Genomic DNA, 26499 nt, shown 5'->3' with positions numbered 1-26499 from the left:
ATATAGTTACACCGTTGAAACACGATGCACACAGTTAATATTTCTGTTTACTCAATCTAAATGCTTATTCTCTTGCACTGTATCTTGTATTTAATATATGTAAGTGCTCAGAGTTCCTGTAAACCATTTCATTTTCATTTTATTGGAAAAGCTATTCCTTTAATGGCTAAGGAGTTTGTAAAGTACAGTGCACACACTACCATTCAAAAGTTTCAGGGCGGTAAGATTTTTGAATGTTTTTGAAAGAAGTCTCTTATGCTCACCAAGGCTGCACTTATTTTATCAAAAAACAGTCAATTAATATATTTATAAAGGTTACAGTAATACTGTGAAATATAATTACAATTTAAAATAACTTTTGATTAATTTTAATATTAATATATTTTAAAATGTCATTTATTCTAATGTTTTTCAGCTATAATCAGTGTCATGTGATCATTCAAAAATCATTTTAATATGATGATTTGGTATGGCAAGCCATTTTAACATTTTAACAAACGAATTTGTCACTTTATTCATGCTACTACTATTTATTTTTTCGATATTAGTATCTATTCCATTAGATACTAGTACTTATTCATTTGCTACTAGTGCTTGTTTTTTAGGCACTAGTACACTAGTACTAGTATCTTTTAAAAAGACTGACCCCAAACTTTCAAATGGTTGTGTATCTGTTATAAAGTACATTTTAATAAGCTCTGCTATACATCTAAAAGGGATAGTTCACCCAAAAATGAAAGTTCTGTCATCATTTACTCACCCTCAAGTTGTTCCAAACCTGTTTGAATTTCTTTCTCCTGCTGAACACAAAAGAAGATATTTTGCGGAGTAACAGCTGATGGGCCCCATTGACTTTCATAGTATGGAAAAAAATTAGGCCCATCAACATTCTTCAAAATATCTTCTTTTGTGTTCAACAAGTAAATGACGACAGAATATTCCTTTTTGGGTGAACTATCCTTTCAAGACAGAACTGTATTTGAAAGGTTGACTGTTGACATAGTAGTTCATTTGAAAGTGTCATTTACCTGCATGCACTCGTTGGCCCTCATCCTGAAAACCTCTGGCTCCTTCTTTAGCTTCCAGGGGTATTTGTGGCTCAGCGGCTTCGTCTTCTGTAGTCTCAGAGTCTACCACAAAGAAACAAAACATTAAGTCAGAAACCACCACCTGTAATGATAACGGACATCAAACCAAGCAAATAAAATCATATGACCTTTTAAATAAACTATTTGTTACTTTCTTTGAGGAAAAGTGCATCACTTGAGTAAGAAAAAGCAATCGCAACATAGTGATAAGTGAAATTAATAAATAGAAATGTGTTTGAATTAGAAGCATCGTGGGGGACAAGGGGATGAACCACTTCATTGAGCCCAAAGATGAAAACAAACATTACCATAACTTTGCTTCCGACAGGAGCGGAAAACTTCGCTTCCATAGTGGCAGAGGAAAGAAGCAGACAAGACATCACCATTACTATAGAGACGAATCCCATCCCAGTAAAGAGATAAGACTGCAACAAACTGCTGAATGGACACATTTGCACCGTTTACTGGTCCTGGTTGACTAGTACTTGCTGCTCAACATCACTGCCATCTGCTTTTGCTTTGTTTCATGCGTATAGAACACTTGAGCTTGTAAGGATGGTCAAACAGGCCAATCAAAAAACGAATTACTTACTTAAAGTCTTAGTTATTTAAAGAAAATCTCTGCAAATTAATTTAAATAATTTAATTTTCAATTATGTTGGATTATTTGCAAATCAAACCCTGTGGGCTCAATCATGCCAGTACAAATTTGTGAAAGGAGCAGCAAATTCCCGATATTGCTAATCAAATATTTTATTTCAGACAAGATAAAGGGTTTTGAGCCTTTAAATGCATATTTTTCAATAATGTATGTATTACATTGTTAAGCCAGTTAATTTTGAATTATCATCCATTTTAAATGAGATCAAAGCTAATTTATTTGCACAGATGGTACTGTGGTACTATGTAAAAACATTAAGGATTATCAGAAACATTTTAATCCATGAGGTTCACGTAAAAGAAAAAGGAAATATGAATTCCCATGAATGAAAATGTTTTAATAGAGCATGATCTTAAATGGAGAATGCAATAAAGAGTGTAATCCACATTAATTCTGCCTGTCTAATTAATTTTTAAAGCATTATTTCAATTTAAAGACGTTTTATAGGGAGCCATGTCTAAAATCTCATCACATCGGTGCAAAAGTGTCAGCAGTTCGTATAAATTGCTTCAATGATAAGCACTGCTAAGCTTTTTGCATTATTGATGCTGAGATTATAGTGTCTTTGTACATAAAGTGAACAGATTTATTGTCGGGCTCCTCTTTATCAGACCGAGCAGACAGACAATTCCAGTAAATCTGTCTAGCATGACTTCTCAAATCCAAGCACACAAACACGACACTGAATGGCATCTTTGATAATAATCAAAAACACAATGATTTATTACAAATCACAACAGGAACACAAATTTTAACAACAATGACAATTCCTAAAGATGTACAGTCAGTACTTAAAACTGAGGATGCATTACATATAGGCTATCGGCAGCATTGGGGAGATGTTTTCAGAGTGTGCAGACTGATCTAAAGCAGACTAAATTATTTTATAATTATCAGACATGAATATGAATGATATCCCCATTAGCAGTAATTTATAACAAACACTTATCTGATAGGTAATGGGAGCAGTGCAGCAGCAGAGGTACTTTATTCTCAATTTAGGGCACACAATTTAGATCATATTTGTCTGAACTGAGCACTTCCTCTGATGTAGGCCCTCAAGGTGTCTCTGAAGAGGGCCTTGATCCAGAGATTGATTACAATTACATATTCAAAAGGATCCTAGATGACTTTTTGGGCTTGCCTCTGAGTATCGAGGGTGATAGGAATCCTAAATCTTAAAGGTCCCATGACATGCTACTTTTTGTAGGCTTTAATATAGGCCTTAGTGGTCCCTAACACTGTATCTGAAATCTCTTTCCAAAAATTCAGCCTCGGTGCAGAATTATAGCCACTACAAGCCAGTCCCAGAATGAGCTTCCTTCAGACGGGCCGTTTCGGTGTCTGTAGCCTTAAATGATAATGAGGAGGAGAAAGGCGGCGCAAGATGGTCAAGGCCACACCCACCCTCCAACGGTACCGTCCGTGGCGTGCATGTTAACGTTGGATATTGCAATGGCACGAAGACACGCAGTCGTTCAAGCATTTCAGTTTGACCCAGAATCTGATCCAGATGGAGAAGCAACGGATGAAGAAGTTGCAACTCAGCGGCTCCAGCAGGACGTTTCCGAATGGTTAGTTTAAAATATTATGTCTGGATACGGTACTTTATTCGGATGGTTTACAGTTATTATTATGTAGCTAACGCTAACCTACTGTTGCCTTTTCATGAGATCTGTAACGTCTGTAATTGATCTTATTACAATTACATCAAGCTCTGCGATCTTGAAATGCGGATATCGCGCGCGCCATATAACCAACAGGAAAACAGTTATCCAAATAACAAAGACGTGTACAACACTCGCGTTACAGTGTGTGTATTCACACACATAAACTGCATAGCTGCATAGCTAATGTTACAGCCACATTCTACGTGTAAAATCTAGGTAACCATAAACAGTAAAGCAACACACTTATATCATTAGTTGACTTACTTGTCCGAGGTGTGTAGCTGAGCCAAAGAGAGTGATCCAGACTTTAGTTTCAGACGTTCAGCAAGCCCAGCTCTGTATTGACCCTTCGGTGTTCATTTGTACATCCAATTATTGAGCAATTGTTATGCTTCGCTCGCTCAAAAGCCATGATATCTCTCGTGGACAAACTAAAATCGCGCGCGCGCGTTCCTACTTCCTAGCGCATTTTCTCATGGGCGGAAAATATTCTCTGGGCGGGCAAAGCAGAGACAGGGGAGGTAACATTTCCTCCTTATGACGTCATAAGGAGGAGATTCAAGATCAGCGCGTATGAGCCTCCATTTTCTCAAAGGCAGAGAAAGATAGCAAAAGCTCGATTTACACCGATTGAAATTTCTAGAAACTTGGGGACCATATACAGGCTAGGGGAACTCATATTAATGTTAAAAAAAAATTTCATGTCATGAGACCTTTAATGATTTATCATCAATCTCAGAAGCCACAGAGACTTAGGGCCCTATTTTAACGATCTGAAATGCAAGTATCAAACGCAAAACGCAAGTAACTTTGTGGGCGGATCTCGGGCGCTGTTGCTATTATACCAGTGGGATAAATGACTCTTGTGCCCGACGCAAATCTAAAATGGGTTGGTCTGAAGTAGCTACATTACTCATAGGTGTGGTTTGGGCATAACATGCAATAAACCAATCAGAGCGTCATCTCACATTCCCTTTAAAAGCAGGCGCGCCTGTTCCATGGCGGAATTGTTATTATAATGGCGGATTTGCCAGGCGCACGCCAGAAGCGGTTCACAGGCGAGGAGACCGAGGTTCTCGTCAGGGCAAATAATTTGGTTACCCAATAATTTGGGTAATTTAATTAATTAATTTAATTACCCAATAATTTGGGTAAATGTGTAAGCTAGATTTATGGATATTTTTTCCACATCTTCATGGACACCACAATGATTTCCCTCGTGTGGTAATATTTTTCCTTGAAATTATGTATGGTTTGCAAAAATGGGAACTGGTGCGTCGGTGTAGATGAGAAAAGCAAAGTGTATGCGCGTTGTGCACACGCTACATTAAGGCCAAGCATGCACCCTTAAAATAGCATCTGAATAACACGAATAATTGTTTTCTGAAACTGCAAAATAACACCAGGGAACGTTTGCGCCAGAACACGCCTCTTCTTTTCGCTGAACCGCCCCCAGGAGCGCAAGTTCATTCCTAATTTACAGACGTGTGTCTGTGGCGGGAAAAGTCTGCTGTGCGTCAGGTGCAAAATAGGAATGATACATGCGTCGGTGTACAAAGTCAATTGCGCTAGGTGCAAGATAGTGCCCTCAGACTTTGTTATTTGTATGATACTTCTAAGCTGGAAACGAATTTTGCAAGTACTCAATGCAGACGCAAATTCTTAAAATACAATTCAAAGAAGGCCAAATTAAATCTGTTCATCATAAAAAGTGAAAATGGACTAAACCGCTCAATTGATATGGATTAACGATCTCTTTATGGATTTTTTGAAGCGTAAAAGGGGTAGTTGCATAGACTGTCAATGGATGGACAGAAATCTCTCCGATTTTATGAAAAATATTTTCATTTGCGTTGAACGAAAGTCTTACGGGTTTGGAACGACATGAAGGTATTTAAGAGTATTTAATGACATAATTTTCATGTTTGGGTGAATTAACCCTTTAACTAAAACTAAAAAAAACTTCAACGAAAATTAGAAATGTTGTATTGGCAAATAACTGAAAGTACATTTTTTTAAATAAAATAAAATTAATAAAAGCTAAATAAGGCTTTCCTGTAGCTCAAACAGTAGAGCATTGGTGCTTGCAACGCCAAGGACATGGGTTCGATTCCCAGGAAAAGCAAGAACTGATAAGAATGTAAATGTGTACCTTGAAATGCAATGTAATTTGCTTTGGATAAAAGCTAGCCTGGTTAAAACCAGACCATTCTCAGTAGTAACTGAGTTATGGTCTGGCAAAGCTTAATTAATAACTCATTTCCAAAGAGGTGTCACCAATGGACGTCGCTCAAATGCCTCTGGGCGCAATTGAATAGACCTAAAACCAATCAGAGCGATCGTCATCGTGTAAAGCCATATGCTGCGTCCCAATTCGCCTAAGTTACATTACGCCATAAGTATGTACTCTTTTTGGGACATACTACTTCGTCATCTTTATCGGACGGATCTGTCGCGTGCATCCTGTCACGTAAACTGCCCTGTCAATCATCTTGTCACAGTTAAAATCCTCTATTAAATCTAATTTAATTTCCTACCGTTTCGGAGAGAAATGTAGTAGCACTGTAGTAGTCTGCCAGTTGGTCTTTCATGGAGACTGTCCTCATGTGTTTGCAATTTGAATATAATAATGCATTTAAATTGCGGACGTCGCTCAAATGCCTCTGGGCGCAATTGGATAGACCTAAAACCAATCAGAGCGATCGTCATCGTGTAAAGCCCGCCCCAACGTTTCTGATTGGTGCCGCGATTTCGAGGGATTAGAAATCGGCTTGAATGAGCTCTTTGCCAGACTACTTGCAGAGCAAATCTAAATTTGCCGGAAGTTTGTCTGGGTTTTCCCAGGCTAGATAAAAGCATCTGCCAAATGCATAAATGTAAATACTTTTTTTTTTTTTTTTACTTTTGAATTTTTTTGAATTGCAATTCAGTAAAGTCCTCTTCATGTCATTCCAATCAAATTTCCAATTTAACTTTTTGTGTGGCGCCTCCAGTTCAATTTAAATTCACGCTCATGACTTCAATTCTTCAGTTTGAATTTCTCCCATGTCTGCTAGCAGAGGCATATTGCAAGATTAGCTGCACTCTCTTTCAAAATGTAGAGGGGGAAAAAATTCAATGCATCCTCGATTTCAAACAAAGACCCCACATTATTTATTTGCGTATTTTCTCTCTTTTTTTTTTTCTTCTTTTTTAATTTTCTTCTTTTTTTGTGGTAAATATCGATTGTATTGTTTGATTGTTGTTTTTTAATTTGTCTTATTGTTCAAATAAACTTTTTCAATTCAAATTCAAAATTAGATGACTGACAGACTCTGAAGAGTTATCATAAAATCTCTCTTGTAATAACCTGTTATCTATAAAGCCAAACACACCATGAGTGAACCTCCCAAATGTTCGGTTAGAGTGTCCGGTTTTCTGGAAAGAGAAAGAGAGAAGAGCTATTTTAGTGGTTGCACAGAATGCTTCAAATATGATAATCACTTCAAATGAGCAAAACAAACAAGTATTTCAAACAGCACACCAGCAGATATCCCCAAAGCTGACTAACAAGAGCTCTTTTGAAACAAGATGCCTGTGCCACTTGTCGGTCTTCAAAAAAAAAAAAACATGTCCGTCTTTGCTCTGCTAACCTAGATTTTAATTCATATGTAGGGCATTTGGTGACTGAGAGGCTAAAAAAGTGAGCTAGTTTCTTTTGCCAGTCCCTGCGTTGGTGTGCCCGCATGTCACCTTGCATTAAACACATCTGCTAAGTGACAAGTATGAAAGCATCCAGCACAGCTTAAATGGGCTATACGAACTGGTTGATCCTTGTTCTGTTACAAACTGTTATTCCCAGCTTTCAAGCAACATGCTGTAAGGCATGTCATTTCTATGTCCATTTCTAAACAGATTCATCTTGTTTAGTGAGAAATGTGATTCTTGGCTTCCCAGTATCGCTTCCTATCCAACTATGTTCACAATGGATGAATGTAAACCGAAGTAACACAGAGGACGCATCGGGCAGCGGCTGTCTGTCACTCCCAATCCATTAGTTACAGGGAGAAATGAAATCCTAATGGCTGATGCAGCTGTAATTTCAAACCCTTCTTCTGTGAATCTGTTCCCTAACCGCATTAGCTAAGGACGGCGGCCATCCGTTTCAGAGACTGGTGCCTGGAGCTTTGCGGGTTGGTGAAGGGGAAAGGCAAATAAAAGTGGATGAACTTTTAGAGGAATTACAAGCAGGTCGTATTAATTCATGCGCCTAAGCTCAGCGCTTTCTGCTTGTTGTAAAGAAAACATTTACAAGACATTAAAACATCTGAATAATTAATAGGCGAAGAAGGATTCATGTCCATGTGATGCTGGTTAGTTTGTCATTAGCCTCTATGTTTGGCATCTTAATGGACGAAAAGCCTGGTTCCACTCCACCACACAAGTGCCATGCATTATGCAAAAGATCTGAATTCTTCTATTGCCTTGATTAGTCAAAACACAACTACCACAGAAACGCATTTGATGATCAATTCACACATAGAGACGACTATTGACAAAGCCTACGCACACTTGAGTTGCTACAAGTACCGTTAGAATTTATTTACATGAATTTCTCGGCTGAAACTCTTTGAAATGCGCTTTTTCCATTGTATGTAACATTAGATTTATATATTTCCATTGGAAAATATTTATTCTGTTCATCCCATTTTAATGTTCACTGGACACACATCCAGTCAGTTAGAAAAGTAATAGCTCACCATAAAAGCCACATTTTTTGAGGTGCTGTCGCTGTAGAACAAACAATGAAAATAACACACAAAGATTCAGGGATTTATTCTAAATCGCTAACCCCAAGGATGATCAGTGATAATAGGGATGCTTGCCTTTGCAAGCGCCACTAATTACATCAAAATCAATGAATCCACGTAACAGTCAATTCCCTAATCTATACTTTAAATGGCAAATGTACAGAGGGGTCTCTGAGGTTGACATAATGTTTGAGCTTTGGTTCTCTCTCCCATGATGTTCTGAAAGCTGCTATAGGAACAGAGGGCCCTTCAAGCTTCAGTTACATTTTCGAAACTGACACTTATCCAAAATGACCTGCCAAATGCACACTCGCTCCTTTGATTGTGAGCAGGCCACTGAGGGAGGATCTTCAGCCAGCCATCTGTGCTGTGAAGAGCTGAGGCAGAAGTAAACACGGACTCAAGCACTCAACGGTTGACATTCAGTGACCATGTTGTATGACAACATAAAGAACGACTACAGAAAAGACAGGGCTCCGCAACTCATTCTTTTTTATGATTATGTAATCCAATTACAAAAGTGAAATTAATTGAGTCATCTTTGTCTGTAGCTATATGATAACAAAGATCAAATTAAATGGAATATCCATAACCATAACAGTATGATAATAATACAAATTATTGTAATAACAAATAATAACAAAATGAACATTGCTTATTAGCTTGATAAATCATTTTCTTCTTCAGCAAGATATTTTTAGAGCTAAATTTATATATTTTCTGAAGAAACTGAGATTGTACAGATTGGTTGTTTTCAGTGCGATTACTAAGATCTTCTGAAATATTTTAGTGCATAAAGTGGTTGCCAGAGTCTTTTGGATGGTTGCAAGGATGTTCTAAATATTCCATAACGATGCTGCCTTCGACAATACCTTCTGGGAGTCGCATATATTTCATAGTGACGGCAATTCCAGAATACATTACAACAAGATCAATGAAAATATTATTCCAAGATGTCAGACATAGAGGTAGAAATGTTAATCATAAGACTTATTTTTCTTTCAGAACAGAACAATATTGACAAAAACAGTTAAATCTATCCTAGAGTTCATTACAATAATCTCAATGAAAAATCCAAGATGGTGGATAATACGGGAACATTATCTTTGATCACTTTAATACTTAAATTACTACGGAACAATATTGATAATAAAACGGTTAAATCCACCAAAAATGATCAAGCTTACCTAATATACTTGTGTGCTCATAAGAGTATATAAGCAACAAGCTAAAACTAAATCTCTCTAGGTTTCAGAACAGAGCTATAACATTTTATTAAAAAAAAGTAATTAGTTGGCACCAAAACACCATAAGCTGTGTGAAACAGGGCTTCTTTTGTTATCTGTTTCTAGCCACTCTATTTGTCCAGACAAAAACCTCTAAGCCCCGTTGGTCAGCACCTTGGAGAGCTCAAATTATTTTTCTTGTCAGCCCACACCACAGGCATTCACACTGGATGAATCAAACCTCTCTGGGCAACCGCTCTGGCTGATTTGATGCATAATTTTTTACCTTCTTGGTCATCAGGTAATTTGTATGTTGCCAGGTTAGCACAGGTTAAGGTGTGATGAATGCTGCCAGGCACTATTTAATCTTGGTTGCGGTATCTGCTTTCTGCTCTAACTCCACTCTTTCAGCCCTGAGGCAGTGGGCTATTTCAATCTCACCCGGTCTGACTTTTCATTACTCTTGCCAATGCAGCAAGTGAATCACTTCACACCTTAAGAAACACAGCTCTCTCAGCTACCCGTTGGGTTCCTTAATGCTTGTGAGTCAGCAGGGCAGGTTTAGAAAGAACGGTGGGAGCTCACGTGATTCATGACCCCGTCTACACTGCCATCTTGGTGTGTGGTAACTGTATTGATATTACTCAAACGTTCTGGTTAAAATTTTGTTCTAAACTTCAAAAACCATGTCACTAAAAATGTCAGCCATGTTAATCAGAAGTTTTACATTCATGGTCATGGCCATGGTCAATTTCTACAAGGATAAAGGTCAGAAAAACAACAACTTTTAGCTGGACACTGGAGCAGTACCTTCAATGGTACACATTTAAGCCTTATTCACTGTATTTACTTAAGAACTGATTATTAATTAACTACCTGTACTTAGTATAAGTATATATACAAAAATTCAAGATATAAAGATTGATTAACAAAATAACCGTCAGCAACTGGTCGTCTTTCTGTTCATATACTAAATTTTGATTGATCTTGTTTTCCCTGCATACATTTAATCATTTATAGCCACACTGCAATGACTATAACTGTCTGAAATCAAATGCAACTACCTTGCTGCCTCTCTATCCAGTCAGTCAATTTACAGACAGCATTTTTGTATGAAGGCAAAACGCCATGTCTAATGGTCTAGTACAAATTCAAATGGGGTTTAGAGAAAACCAAGCCAATATTTAAGTGACTAAAATGCTTATTTCTTGGTAGAAACATAATCGATAAATTGGCATTGTTTGCACCATTAGACACCATTTTTATTCTTTCCACCAAGCGCCAAACCACTTGCACATGATTGTGAGATATCGATAGTGAATATATATCTATGATTCTATCCAAAAAAAAAATGAAAACAAAAATGTGTCAAATAGATTATGCAAATACCGCCTGCAAAAGCAGACCTTTTCAAGTTTTGGAAATAGCCTGTATGTTGAATCTGTATTGTGCAGCACACAGCAATCAAGATGTCTGCTGAGTGTCATAATGATGGCAAAGTGTTCCAGTCTTATTAAAAAAAACAAAAAACACCTAAGCTTCTTTTGCTGCCTCGCAAGCATTGATATGTAATTCAGGAAATGTGAATCTAGTTATAGTTCTTTAAGCAGCAATGGGATATGCTATCTCCCTAAAACACATCACATGAAGGAATTAAATAATTATATATTATTCACATGACATGATAGATACTGAAACTACCATTTAGCCTAGATCTGAAACTATGACTCAGCCACCTGTTCGGTATCTGTCTGGTCTCTAAGCTTCATCTCTGCCCCATCCACCCGCTTGTCTCCGTCTGCCGACTAAGATCCAATTATCTTTTTCTTTTGCACCATCCCCCTCTCCTCTCCTTCACACCCACTTTTCCTTTCATCTTCACAAGGATTCCTATCAGCCTGAGCCTATATCAGTAAGAGCTCGTCCTGCTCTCACCCGTAAAATGTCACAATGACATATTGTCAAAAGGAGGGTACTTTTATGCACTTACAGCCAATGGCAAAGTGATGGTGTGCAGATTTCTCATTTTCACTTTATGGCCATCCAGGGAGGGGAACAAGGTTCGCATTTTGACCTGACTCTGACAGTCTATATACGAAGCAAACAACACAAATAACTGATCATTTCTAAGCCAAACAAACCTTAATATAAGTAAATTTAGCTATTTAAAAGGATAATTCACCCAAAAAACTAAAACTTTCATTATTTGCCCACCCTAATGTTGTTCAAAACTGCATTTCATTTTGTACAGAATACAATGAACACTGGACCCCAATGAATGTTATTGTATGGACTCATATGGACTTTTGTGTTCCACAGAAGGATGCATTATTGAAATAACATGAGGATTAACCTGATGGACAATAACGGTACGGAATATCATAGATATTTGAGGTGGTGAGCTCTTTTGACTTGGCCCAGTAAGTAGCCCCTAGCAACCACCTAGCAACACACTAAAAGCACCCTGGCAACTGCACAGCAAAGCCTCGGGATTAGAATTGCAACAGACATCTAGTTCTGGAGCACAATAACAACCTGCTAATGTGATGTTGCTGTTAAGCTACAGTATTTACTGAATGTAGTAAATAAAAAAGTAGATATGTCATAATTTTAGTTGATGGTTTTGATGTAACAATCTCCCTGTTAATGCAGTGAAGTGTGAGGTAGCCAAATTTACGATCCCACAGATCCCTAGAAATATGCATCAGGGGAAAATCAGTTGCTGCTACAAGCATTTCTGTTTTATTGCTCTTGGACAAGAAAACGACCTATATGCTGACTTGCCATATTTCTTCTGTACTGGTGCAAAATTGAACAATATGACTCATGACATATCCAATGCTGGTTCCAATATAAACATTTTGTATTATAAACAATATCTTGGATTTCCGACCCACTGAGAAGCCCTTAAAAAATTGACAGCAAAGTACCCAGGAGGCTGTCATCTTTGTCTGGTTCCTAGCATAACCCAGAATGCATCAGAATATGATAGAGTTTAATGAGTCGTGGACGTTCACCTATTCAGCTCTAATCATCCTCTCACAATTAGCCAGATTGGTGCCGTTTGTTTACAAGAAAAGGGTGGGGCGCAGGAGTGAATAAGCGCTAACATCCCTAAAGGAGGGAATTGGGTCAAGCCTCCCTCAGACGGAGCTCACTGAATGACAAAACCCCAAACATATGGGTCAAACTCAAACTCCCAGTCAGTTATGAGTCAACATGCAAGGCAAGAAAAATAAGGCATGCAAACACTCACCTGAAAGCGTTTCTTGGACCAGATTTTCTTCATGGCTTGGAGTAATCCTGGTTTTTTGTTGCGTGTAAGCGAGGTGGGAGTGACGTTCTCTGGGAGCTGGGGATTCACGGTCAGACCCGGTGGTGCCCTGATCGTATTGGTAGCATGATCTGAATCCAGCTTGGACTGCTGAAAAAGCCACTCAAGAAAGGAAACGTACCTAACTGACAGGCAATTCACCTGCTGTAATTTCTCTGAGAACAAAAGTTCTTTCTCAAAAACTTGATTTTTCTGAGCATGCTCCCTAAAAACTCAATTTTGCATTAAAAAGTTGTTCTGCTGCAGGTACTGCGCTGTCGTTCTTTCAGCTTAGGCAGCAGCTCGAACTAATACCAGAATAAAATATAAAAAAAACATTTGAGAAAAATGAACCTCAGTAGACAGCACCCCCTCAGTGCTTCAGGATTCCCAGTGGCAAATTATCAGAGCTTGCTCTAAACCATCGTGTTGACCAATAAGAGCGCAGAATAATAAACCCAGCCAGCAGCAGCGAGCAAAATATTGTGTGTGTGGAGAGGTAAGCAGAGAGCGAGCGAGCGAGCAAGAGAGAGAAATCACTAGCCTGCACCGTCTTGGGGGAAGGGAGGGGAGAAGACAAAAAGAGAGAGAGAGGAAATAAAAAAGAGACAGAATGAGTAAGAGAGAAAGAATGAGTCAGTCCTATCGAGTCTTGCACTGAGGGATGCCAGTTGGCAAATCCTTTTTCATGTCCCGTTTTGCTTTTTCCCCCCTTTTCTCCCCCTCACTTTGCTCGTTCTGTTGTGCACCGATGCTGAACGCATCTCTCCTGCCCAGCAGCAGAAGCAGTCGGGAGTCTCCTCACCCACTGCCTTCGTTTCATATTCAGGATCAATGCCCGTGACGTCAGAGCAGCCTCCAGTCGATGGTGCCTTTTTGCAACCCACCATTGGCACATTTTAAAAATAACTTTAACATTTTTGTTTCCTCGCCTTTTTTACCCCCAAGGTACAGGTGGGTCACACGTGAGGCTGTAGTGTGTAAGCGTCCCAACCTCCATAGATGTAAAAAATGTGGAAAAGATCAAAAGTGTGGCTACATTTCACCAGGCTTGCAATATTTGCGACAAGATAACTGCTGCCAAGACCAGCAACACAACAAATCTGATGAAGCACTTGACAGTGCACGGAATAAACTTAAGAGCAGAAAGATGCTCCGTCTTCAACTGCAAGAAGAACTGGAGCGCGTCACAAATTAACCGAAACTAAGGCTACTTGCTAACTACTTGATACTTGCTAAGGCTACTTAGGAAACAAACTGAAATAGGCTACTTGCCTGAAATAGGCTACTTGCCTCACAGACATGAGAAATAAGCATATAGAAAGCTTGAAATGTCTAACCAATTCGAATCGAAAACAAATACTCTCTGATTATGTAATCCAAATGAAAGTTGCATTTCTGTCTATACGCGCACGTTCACTATACTGCACAGATGACGAGTTAGCAACGTCAAATTCATCTTTGCAACAAACACTGACTCAGAAAACATTAGTTTATTAAAAAACAATTATAAAGTCTCTTTGCTATTTTTTCCCAGATACATTTTCAGGTAATGTAATCTTGTTAAAATGGATTTCATAAAATTGGTATCGAAAAAAGTATCATTTAGGAACCGGTATCGAAGTCAAGGTATCATATTGGTATCGGAAAATTTTTTACGCTATACCCAGCCCTATCCACACAATGTGGAATTTTGCACAAAAGATTTCGCAATGGGTTCAAGCTGGTCACACGCATTGACCATCAGAAACCTGCTTGGTTTGAAAGTGACTTCTATGTGAGCTGTTTCATACAATGCTACTACACTACAAGACAACAGACCTTTTTGTCAATGAAGTTTCAGTTGTGCTGCTAACTTACCCTGTCATGAACAGTATGTCATAACACCCAATGAATTGAGCCCAATAGCAATAACTCCTTAAAGTCTTCTGTTTGTATCTTTTTTATATACTACTGTACATTTTACACTGACATAGATACTGGCATGCTAGCCTATTTGCACGCCTTTATGCAAACTTACCCTACACTATTTTTCTAAATAAATAAAATAAATATAGATCAGCACCTTACACCGCAACTCAAACCTGATCTTGGGACATGTCATACTCTGTATTTGACATTATTCCACATATCGTCATTCCTCTGACCTGAAATATCGTAAAGCAGACCTTCCAACTGATAGCTGCAGGAATATATCTACCACGGTAAAAATGATATATCAGTACGCATACTGTTGTGTAGTGTATCGTCATGCAGCAGAGCCCTAGCTCAAGATGTCTACTGCTCATTCCTCTCTCATTTCCCTCATCAATAGTTCAAATTAAATGATGTATTTAAGTTTATTAAAAGGTTTATTAGAATTTGCGTCCCTTGGACAGAAATCAAATATATTTAATGAGAAGACTGAGGCAATCATGTGCAGCTTTAGATTTGCATAATGAACTCATGAATTATCGAGTCTCGCACCTGCGATGTTAGCAAAGGGGGTCAGGGAGGCACATTGATTTTGAGCTCTTTAATTTCACGAAAGCACACGATCCATAACTGTACTACCAATAGAGCAGCAAAGTGTATGTCGTACAACAAAAACACGCTAGAAAAGACATTGAGAAACAGATTGTGGTCTATGTGGCCATTGAAATGGATTGCCATTTTTCATAGCTAAAGTGCTCTCAGGCCGAAGCCTGCTGAGGCAGAACATCAAGGGGGTTGTGAGAGAGTCAGACACCCGAAAAATGCCTTTATTCGTTCTCATTAGCTGTCACTGCTTGTGTTTATAATGACCCAGGTGGATGGTTGCCATCCTTCATTCCTGTTGTGTTGTCCACACCTGGGTCCTTTTGTTCTATTGCATTGCATGTTAAGCCAACATGCATATAATAACAAACAGATGACTGAGAAGAGAAAATGGTGCACAAAAATACATCAACTACATATAAAAGGATAACGCACATAAAACTGGAATAAAACTGATAATTCACATTTCACTGAAAAACAACTTGATTTGTTTACAACCACCTTCATGTTTATTAGTTTAGTTGATCAGTCATGAAACATAATTATTCTGTTTTAAGTTAATTTGAAGTCAAAATCAGCCCTATTTATATTCACATGACACATTCCTTATCAAACTGCCTCAAACAACATTCATTTTCATCTGATATCACAAATCCCTCTTATTTTTCTTCCCATTTTAACCCCCCTCTTTCCATGATATCAATCCAATCCTGATGTACAATTGTCCATTTCACGCAGAAATACATCAGATAACAAAAGTGTATAATTGGTTAGAATTGGAATTGGATGCAATATATTACATTTTTTATTTATCTGTATTAGCCAATATCGTATATCAAATTGTGCATGTAACATTTAGATTAACTACACCATCATAATTTACCGCTCAATCTTTAATAAATCTAATTTGGGTTTAGATTTTTAACATTATAATAAACAAAGCTTTTACAGGATACACGTATACTAATATTTTAAAGTTTTGGTCCAGGATGATTTTTTAAAAAGAAATTAATACTTTTATTTAGCCAGGATGGTTTAAATTGATTAAAAGTAACAGTTAAGACATTTATAATGTTTATAAAAAGTTTTATTTCAAATGAATGCTGTTCTTTTACTTTCTAACTTTCTAATCATCAAAGAATCCCACAAAAATACGGTTTTCAACATTGATAATAATAATAAATATTTATTTCACAGGAATAAATTACATTTTAAAATATAAAACAGTTTGTTTATTGTAATAATATTAATATTAATTCACAACATTACTGTTTTTACTGTATTTTTTTATCAAATAAATGCAGCCTTGGTAATCATAAGATTTCAACAACATTTCCAGCCAAAAAATAAATAAAAAGAATCGATCCAACGTTTTTATCTATACTTTTAAACGGTAGTGTATACTAATACATTTGTAACATTTCAAGTTGTGAAAATGAATGTTAATGCAACATTGATTGATAAGAATGAGCAATGAACAACAGTATTTTTATAAATCAATATTAGCCTAAATTAATACAGTAAAATAAGGTTGCTCACAGTTGGTTCATGAAACCTGATGCATTTACTAATGTTAACAAATTGAATAATATCAGAATAGTGATCAGTTTATCAGTATCAGCCAGAATTTTTTCAAAATGGTTGCATCCCTAGATGGAATGGTTTTTTATGTTGACTTTCAAACTGTTTTTCTCAGATGTGAGGCGCTTGTTCTGTTTCAATGATGTGAACAGCAGTGTTACAAACTAGACTGCCAATTGACCTAGTCTCATTCTAAACACATTTTCTGTGTCTCTTTCTTCTGACTCTCTCTTTATCCATCTCTTCAGCCCTCGCTCTCTTTCTGACAGACAGTGGTCAATATCTGCGGGACCTTTACAGCTCTCTCTTTTCCTTGTTTCATGGATCTCATCGATCGGTCTTAAGAACAATTATAAGGCTCAGCTCTGTTCCACCTGGTGTCACAAAGCTGACACACACATTTGTGTTGTTTTCACCTGTAAAACTCCCACATACCTCACTGACGCTATAGCCGAGACATGAATCATGTTGCTGAATGCAAATTGTTCTGATTTAGGCCACTAGTGGAGGGGTCACTATGATGACTAAGATCCAAAAACGGTTTAGATTACACACATTTACTAGACTAAAAACAGTAAGCTTTGTAACTTAGTCAATTGTATAAACACAAGACGGTTTTTTTACACTAAGCACTACCATTCAAAAGTTTGAGGTTTTAAAGAAATTAAAGGGATAGTTCACCCAAAAATGAAAATTCTACCATTAATTACTCACCCTCATGTTGTTCCAAATCTATAAGACTTTCGTTCATCTTTGGAACACAAATGTAGAGCTTTCTGTCTCTCCATTGGCAGCAAATACCACTATGTCGCTTCAAAAAGTTCATAAAGAGATTGTAAAACTAATCCATATGAATTGAGCGGTTTAATAAAACAAACTGAATAAACACTTTGACACTGAACCAAAGGGAGGCAGAACTGTAGTGTGATTGCATCTCGTTCCAGTTTGTTTTCCAGGATGACTAATTTTAGCACTTTCAAAGAACAGCCACTTTGAGTATCAGACAGGCTGTCTTGCAAACTCTTCACTCATAGCTGCAATCGCCCAGCGGGCAGTGAAATAATGGCTTCCTATCTTAATGTGAATGGCGCACTATACCGAGTCAGAGTTATGTAAAAGTGATTAAAGCAAGCAGCGATTGTCCTCCAGGAGTCAGTCCCTCCAGTAAGGGACCAAGTTCCCACTGAACATCCACGGTTAGATCAGCAGGGTCTCCTATTCCCCTCTCCCCGGGGGAACCATCTAATGAAATGTGGAGCAATTCCAGAAGCCCTACAAGCAAAGTGTAATAACCCAAACGACTCTATTTAACAAGAACAAGTCACATAAATCACAGGGCCTGGGCACTTCTGCAGAACATTTATGTGTGTGCTTGTGATGGGAGTCACACAAAGAAAGATCAGGCTAAAATGAAAAGTTATTTACTCATTTGTTTTATGGAACAAAATGAATTGTTCAGAAGCATCTGAGTGGGCATGCGCTCCGTCAGTTTGAATGGGCATGAATTGATCAAACAGAAGTGCAGACATTCTGCCTTCTTTTATGTTTCAGAGAAGAAAGACAATAATGCTGTGGTGTGTTAATGATGACAATTTTCATTTAAACTTGTCATGGCCCAGACATGTCTAATGAAGAATGGAGCAAGACACATCATGTCTTCAACTGTGCTGCGCTGTGCATACAGCAGAGCAGCATAATTTATTAATCCAATACACACACAATCTGCAGTTAAAAAGCCTTCTGCCTCTCTGAACACAAATTTATTTGCAACATGCCAGGCTGCAAGAAGAGACTGTAACTGGGGTGAGATAACACTGAAAAGAGGAAACCAGGAAAATGCAGAGATATCTCAAACCAAAAAAAAGTAATGTGGCAGCACCATAATATTGGATATATATTGATATGTACCATGATACTGAATGATGAGTAAGTAAGAATTTTTTGGTTTTTGAAAGAAGTCCCTTATTTTTACAAAGGCTGCATTATTTGATCAAGAAATACAGTAAAACAGTAATGTGAAATATTACTACAATTTAGAATGACTGTTTTCTATTTTAATATATTTTAAAAATGCAATTTATTCCTTTGATGGTAAAACTGAATTTTCAGCCTCAATACTAGTGTCACATGATCCCTCAGAAATCATCTAAAATGCTGATTTGTTGCTCAAAAATGATTATCAATATTGAAAAAAGTATGAAAACAGTTGTACTTCTTAATATTTCCAGCTTGGCATTACCATAATGCTATGCCGAAACTGACATTATTAAGGTGAAAAAATATATATTTAGAAAAGCCGTAAGCAATTTCATCCATTTGACAAAAAACAAAACAAAAAAAACGCGATAACTAACTAATGTTTGTTTTTTACAGACGCCTTGAATTCCTCTTACTTTTCAACCTCTCAGCTGCACATTATCAGTGTGGTTGTAATAAATGCTACTGTTTAGTAAATTATGTGCTTTTTCAAGTCTGTGGGGGGGGGATATCACGTGAGGGTGTTGATGTTTATACTGACAAATCTCTCAAACGCACATCGTAATAAGAAGATATTTAGAAGATAAAGAGCCTGTTCTCCACTGCAGAATGGCAGCAAACCACAGCAGATGGTTCTCTCTCAGCCTGCATGTGCCTCGCAGACACTGCACTAAAAAAAAAGGTTGAAGCAAATCTGGCTTAATCATCCTTTACAGTAACTGAAGCTGGGAGGTTAATGTGCTGAGTGCTAAGGAAATGGTGTGGTGCTTGTGGATGGTTTTCCTTTACAACAAGCAAACCGGAGTCCACAGTCATCTTGGATGATGACGATGATGATGATGATGATCGGGAAGTACCCACAAACAGTATTTGACACAGCTGCAGATGGTGGTTAACTAAGAAGATTTACTGGCCATGAAACTGTATGGAATGAAACATTTCCATACAATGAAATTCAAATGGCGTCCAACGATTTTGTGACGTCATTGACTTTCATCTTGTGGAATTTTTTGGATGAAGTATCCCTTTAACACTATTTTTTATAAACATACAGTACATATGACAACAAAATAGTTGTTTTTTCTGCCCCTGACACAAAAATTTTCCAAAACATTGTGATTTTGTTTCTCCAATTTCCGTTTTGGTGATTTAGTACAAGTAATATTCATGAATTGCCACATGGGGTTCTAGAGGGGAAAAAACCTACTTTCTAGGCATTCTAGATTATAAAATGTCCGCTTAAGTGAAGACAACCATTGCAACAGATGTTTTCATCAGTACACGATTTGATTTGAATCGCTTATGTCACGTATCTGCAAGAGACAGATGTTCTTCCAATTTGAGTTAAAACATCAACTGCTGCAGTTCCTAATAAAGTTCCCAGCCAACCAGCGAATACCTCTGTTCTATTTACTGCCCATATCTAATTTTTACTCACATTTGGTGTTTGGCGAGGGTTAATTTTGGACTTTGGACACGAGCACAGACTGATATGTGATATTCATGTACTTGTGCCCTAGAGGAAAACAGCAAGGGCATCCAAACTAACCAAGAAATCAAAAAGAAATCAACTGTGTATAAACAACAACTACAACTAACCAGATAATACAAATTAAACAATATAAAAGTGCAACCAACCATATAGCCTAATAATGCACAGATAGCAGCAGCAACAACAACAACAACAACAAAAAGAGATTAACTTATAAAAAGGAGAATAATTCCCCACATATTTTGTTGAATTCAGAGGACATGTGTCCAATCAAACTCTATAGCATTTTGATGGACATGGAAAACCTGTGAGACATGCACTCATTCTCAAAACACCAACTAAATGCTTTGTGCTGATCATACCGTTTTATACAGTAGATTTGCTGCAATTTTTAATACCATAATTATTGATATGATAACATTCTAAATTTCAATGTTTAATTTTATGATCTCCATTCTTTTTTTAATTTTTTTTTATTCTAGCTTCAGTGTTCAATTTCACGAATTATATTTTCCACATTCAATGTGAAAAGCACTTGTCAAGCAGCCATGATGTGAGACTGACACCTCCAGCTGACGCCCTCGAAAACACTTAGCCTCCATTTTCTGCCTTCCTCTCCTCTCTTCTGTCTGACTCTAAGCCCACTTCACTTGCTCCTTTGCTGCTCATGACTCTTATTTCTAATTTGTCCCTGTTTCCTTATCCCCACAGATCCCATCTCTCTTTCTCTGCAGTTACAAAGAGCAGTATATACTAGTGCAAATCCATTATTTAGTTCCTGTGGGTGGAGTTTGCAAGATCAATAAGCAATTCTATCACACTAGCAAATATGTATACTTCAGAAAAAGCATACATTTTGGCCTGGCCAGGCCTTCCAACTTCCATTGTAAATGCCTTACTGTAACTTCAAATTTAGCCGTTTTTCTCTTTTTTAGCCTGTAAGGCTTATTTTCTGTGATTATTGAAGCTGGAACATTCATTTAAAGCTCCTTTGCACTAGCTGATCCATCCTGCGCATCGATCATCCAATAAGAGCAGTCCTGACGCTGACGTAAACACATAATGGAAAAGTGCTAATAAAATTTACAGACAAATTTTAGCCTGTGTTTCATCTCTCTGTCTGCCTGAGCACACAGACATTATTCTCCTTCTGTCCATTAAAGGAGAAATTTGTTTTGGCTCAAGTCACATTAGCCCTTTGCCAGAAACAATGCAGTCTACCTGACCTTGTTGCCACTTATTGATAGGATACAGTAGAAAAAGAACAGAATATGATGCAAGCCAGAGTCTGGTAGGCCACAGCAATATATAAATATTATACATACATGCATACATAATATTATATATATAATATTATGTATGCATGTATGTATAATATTTATATATTGCTGTGGCCTACCAGACTCTGGCTTGCATCATTTCCTGATTCTGTTTCCATCATCATATTCTGTTCTTTTTCTACTGTATCCTATCAATAAGTGGCAACAAGGTCAGGTAGACTGCATTGTTTCTGGCAAAGGGCTAATGTGACTTGAGGCAAAATAAATGTCTCCTTTAATGGACAGAAGGAGAATAATGTCTGTGTGCTCAGGCAGACAGAGAGATTAAACACAGGTTAAAATGTGTCTGTAAATTTTATTAGCACTTTTCCATTATGTGTTTACGTCAGCGTCAGGACTGCTCTTATTGGATGATCGATCCACAGGATGGCATCATACTCACATACACATGTGCGTAAACACTGTATAAGATCCTAAAGATCCTCAATTTTTTTTAAATTGTAACACTGCTAATCTTGTTGTTTGTATTTGTTTTCCTCATTTGAAATTCACTTAGGACAAAAGCTTCTTCTAAATGATTAAATGTAAATTGAGATCAATCCTCAAAGACTGTGGAATATTATATAAAGTTGGTTGACTGCTTATATTTCCATCACAACAGCAAACTAGCTGACTGACTGACTAAAATGTTTATAACACTTGGCGACTCACTTCAGCACATTTTGACAGTTTCAGTGTAATCAGTTGTGTGTGTGTGTGTGTGTATGTGACTGTGCTTCAATATCATTCTCAGATCCAATCAGCATTAAGAAGAACGAGTTAAAAAAAAAAAATCATACCAACTAAATCACCTGTCTCACACTTGAGGGACAGTTGCCAAAACTGGAAAGTGTATTTTTAAGCACTGCATCTGCCGTTCAATTCAAATGACGTGGAATGATGGGGTTTTGTTGCACTACAAGCCGAGAAACACAATGTTCCTTTTTCCCCAAAATTCCTAAGTGCAAGTTTTGTAACCTTTTCTATTCAGAGTAAAGCTTTTACCAATGCTAGCCGATTTGGAATGAGGTAAATACAAAACACCCTGCAGAGTATGATGCACTAAGCCACCAACAAAAAGCCATTGAGCAACAATGCAGTCAACACTGCAGATGCACTCAATACACTGAGCTCAGATTCAGGCTCTTAAGAGCATTATAGGAAGTGTCTGTGGATGCTGATAATGGCCGTTTGCTCTCTTAGGAGTCCTTTTAGCTTTACAGAGTGCTTTAACAAACAGAGAAGGACAATAGCAATTCTCAACGGTGTTTATCAGGTGGCAAATGCTACAAAATTGCATCAGAAACACAGAGATCCCTGGTCGGATGCCACCAAGCAACCAACAGATATTGTAGGTTCATAACGATTATGAAAACTATCATATATCATGTAAAATATCATATAAGAGAGACCAGGGCAATTGTAACATGCAATATTTCTTCAATCACAAATAAGCTGTAATGATGACACCGATTAGAAGAAGTTCGCTCTTTTGTATCATTTTGTAAAAAAGAAAAAATTATTTGGGATTTTTTGGGGGGTGATAAATAAAATAAGTATAAAATAAAAATAGGTTAAAAACCTTGAAGCACCAAATTACTTTATAAGCACAACATTTTTTTTCAGAGAATATATTTCAGGACTTAAGTGTTTTCTTCTTGCCCCAAAGGCAGATTTTAAGCATAAACCTCAATAAACTACGCTAGAATTATGCTTAAACAAGGAAATGCAACTTGTCAGTGCGGTAAGAAAAATTGATTTAGCATATATTATGAAAACAAGACAATTTTGCTTCAAGTGAATATACAGTATCTTGCTTTAAAGGGGTCATATAATGGTACATGCACTTTTACAAGTTGATTGCACTGAAATGTCTGTTGGCAGTGCCTGTACACAACCATCCTATCATGATTAAAATCCATCCAGTGGTTTTGTTTTAATCTCCTTATATGTTTGACCATCTATGAAATCAAGCCGTTCGATATTGTGACGTCATAAGATCGTACGCCCCTCCCGCGATTGTGATTGACAGCCGTGCTTCAACACAAGACCCGCCCTGAGCAAGCTGTGACAGCCGTCGTCATAGTAGTCCGCCATTGTTGATATGCTGGAGTAGAATGGCGTCTACACGATTGTGGTGTTCTGTTCTTAGATGTAATAAGGAACACAGCAGTCATTTGGATGTTCCTAAATCTGAGCCGTTATAGATGCAGTGGCTGAGTTTTGTTTTTGAAGCGATATGACGCGGGGATTCCCTCACGGGGATTCCCGTCCATGCTTTCATGTTTACGCGAATCATTTCACACCAGACAGCTTTACAAACGAGAAAAAACGGATCGGTACCAACGTGTTACTGCTGAACCTCCAGAAGATGTGAGTGTAATGTTTTATTAACCTTTATATTAGTATTTATATTAATCTTTGCGAAATTTGCAAACCTTGCTGCAGGCTTCACGATGAATGCGTCTAAGGTTTACACTCAGGGTACATTACAGCATGTTTTCTATGTACGACGTTCTCAATATAATTCATAATCCCACGTTTATAATGAACAACGCGTGGTTATTGTGTTACAAACGGTGTACGCACAGAACAGAGGGGCGGGGTGAGCAAAGCTCATTATCATTTAAAGACACATGCACTGAAACGGCGTGCTGAAAACAGAGCTGTTTTTGACCAGCTAAAATTAGTGTTTTCTTACAATACTAATGAGAATTTTTAATTAAAGTATATTACAAACTTTTAATTTAGACCCTAAAGAATCATATTAGCTTGTACAAAAATGGCATTATATGACCCCTTTAAGCATGTGAGGAACAACATGCGAAACAAAAGGATGAAGTGCACTTGTAAACACTATCCACTATTCATTTTACTCTTCATTGCTTTGGAACAATACATATTGTGAAAAGCACTCCAACTTAATTTAATTAAAATGTTCTTGAGTCATCAGCTGATCAATTTTGCTTTAGCTAAATGGATTTACCACATTAAAAACAATTATAATAACCAGTTAGTCTTGTGCTTTAAACATGATTTCTGACAGTTCAACGAATTACCCAATAAAAGCTAAATGTACTGTATTAAGCACAATCAAGTAATAAAGCAACAGTTTTCTGTTGTTATTTAAGAAACAGTTCATAAAAATTTTATTTGTCATGTATTAAAATTAATATTTTGATACAGCCTTCCTCAATGTAAATATTTTACCTGTACTTAAACTGCTAGCGCATATGACAGTAAGCCTCACAGTCTGTGTCTGTAGTCTGAGTTATGAAGGAAAATATAAAATAAATAAATATAAATGAAAGAAAATATTAAAGAATCATCCCCTGTCTCCCCTGCCAAGAACAAAAGTGTGTGCTTCCTAAGGTATTGAGTCACCTCTGGAGCAGAGCAGTATTGTGGGATCTGTCTTAGACTGGCAGGGTTATTATGACTAGCGGTTGGGTGGGTGTTTGCAGGCTTTAATCTCTACTGACTTAAATTAGGAATTACCTCAAGCACATGACTTCACTGGAAGTCTGCACGTGACTCGCTCCGGTGTTAGTCTCACTCATATGTGCACACATCTACACACACACACACACACACACACACACACACACACACACACACACACACACACACACCGCATGGGTGTTTATCCACACTCTGAAGGACAGCAACAACTGCAGCTCGCTTAGGGGAAGTCCCTGTCTTTCTGTGGCCGTCATACCACAGGCACGATCAAACTGAGATAATGACAGCCAGTCTGTAGGATTGACGCTACCGCAGTGATGATAAATTGAACCATCATATCAGATATCTGAAATGGACTGATACCTGCCCGATGTGTTCATATCACAGCACTTCTCCAGCATTCACACATGCCTTAAACAGTGCACATCCTCAAGCTTCATCAATCTGGGCTGCAGGCTAAAGTTGTCATGAATAAAAGATGAGGTGGATGGACCCTGTGTCTCACTATCCACTTAAATCAACATGTAGTTCACAGTCACAGCAGAGAAAGATACAGTAAATAAGACTGTAGCGTTTCAGATGAGACTCCCCAGATCTGCCATTAAAAGGCTCATAAATGCATACTTTAATTATAAGATACTTAATTTGACTTAAATGAATTTGCAAAGTGGAAAACAAAAATCACAATCGACTGTTTTAATAAAACAGTAACAGCATAGTAAAATTACAAAAGACATTCAATAAATAACTACATTATTATTAATCAACTCTTTTGCATTATGCAGCAATCACATCACGTTGGTAATTGTAATTGTACATCATGTCATGTCATCATTGTATGTTTCCGTTACAATACTACTAAAACTAAATAACTGTTTATATATATATATATGTATGTGTGTGTGTGTGTGTGTGTGTGTGTGTGTGTGTGTGTGTGTGTGTGTGTGTGTGTGTGTGTGTGTGTGTGTGTGTGTGTGTGTGTGTGTGTGTGTGTGATTCCTGTGATGGCAAAGCTGCATTTTATCTATAATTATCTTTAGTATCACACGATCCTTCAGAAAAGTAATTAAAAATAAACAGCATTTATTTGAAATAGAAACCTTTTGTAACATTATAAGTGTCTCTACTGTCACTTTTGTTCAATAGAAAACATCCTTGCTGAATAAGAGAATTAATATCTTTAAAGTCCCACTGAAGTGCCTTGGAACGTGTCGCTTTGTATGATGCGTTGATGTAATTTCCACTGAAACAGGAAGCTAAGGCGGGACATATTAAATGGCTAACCTTTTTAAATAGCCAATAGTATTTAGTTTACCTCACAGGCTGCAAGTCACACATGACAGCACCATGGAAGCGAATACGAGCGCTGATGAAACGTTGGATTCAACAGTAGAGATGTGAAT

The 26499-nt window shown here is 37.5% G+C and overlaps 1 protein-coding gene across 6 annotated transcripts in view; it reads right to left on the bottom strand.

Moving 5' to 3' along the window:
* The window catches only part of spegb (striated muscle enriched protein kinase b), an 85881-nt gene that overhangs the window by 45839 nt on the left and 13543 nt on the right, over nucleotides 1–26499 (bottom strand). For 2 of the 6 annotated variants that reach the window (XM_082175733.1, XM_082175729.1), the window contains exon 2: nucleotides 1029–1130. Coding sequence is in view for 4 of the 6 variants with exons in the window: in XM_082175729.1 (XP_082031855.1) it covers nucleotides 1029–1130 (102 nt within the window). In the remaining 2 variants the exon portion in view is untranslated. Of the gene's footprint in view, nucleotides 1–1028; nucleotides 1131–1396; nucleotides 1432–6793; nucleotides 6837–12691; nucleotides 13618–26499 lie in introns of those variants that run through there. The other 4 variants (XM_082175730.1, XM_082175732.1, XM_082175731.1 and 1 more) reach the window with 4 other exon arrangements.

Source organism: Leuciscus leuciscus, assembly GCF_965113295.1.
Source record: "Leuciscus leuciscus genome assembly, chromosome: 7".
NCBI lineage: Eukaryota > Metazoa > Chordata > Actinopteri > Cypriniformes > Leuciscidae > Leuciscus > Leuciscus leuciscus.
Note: the sequence above shows the minus strand (reverse complement) of the source record. Positions and strands in the feature narration are given on the sequence as shown.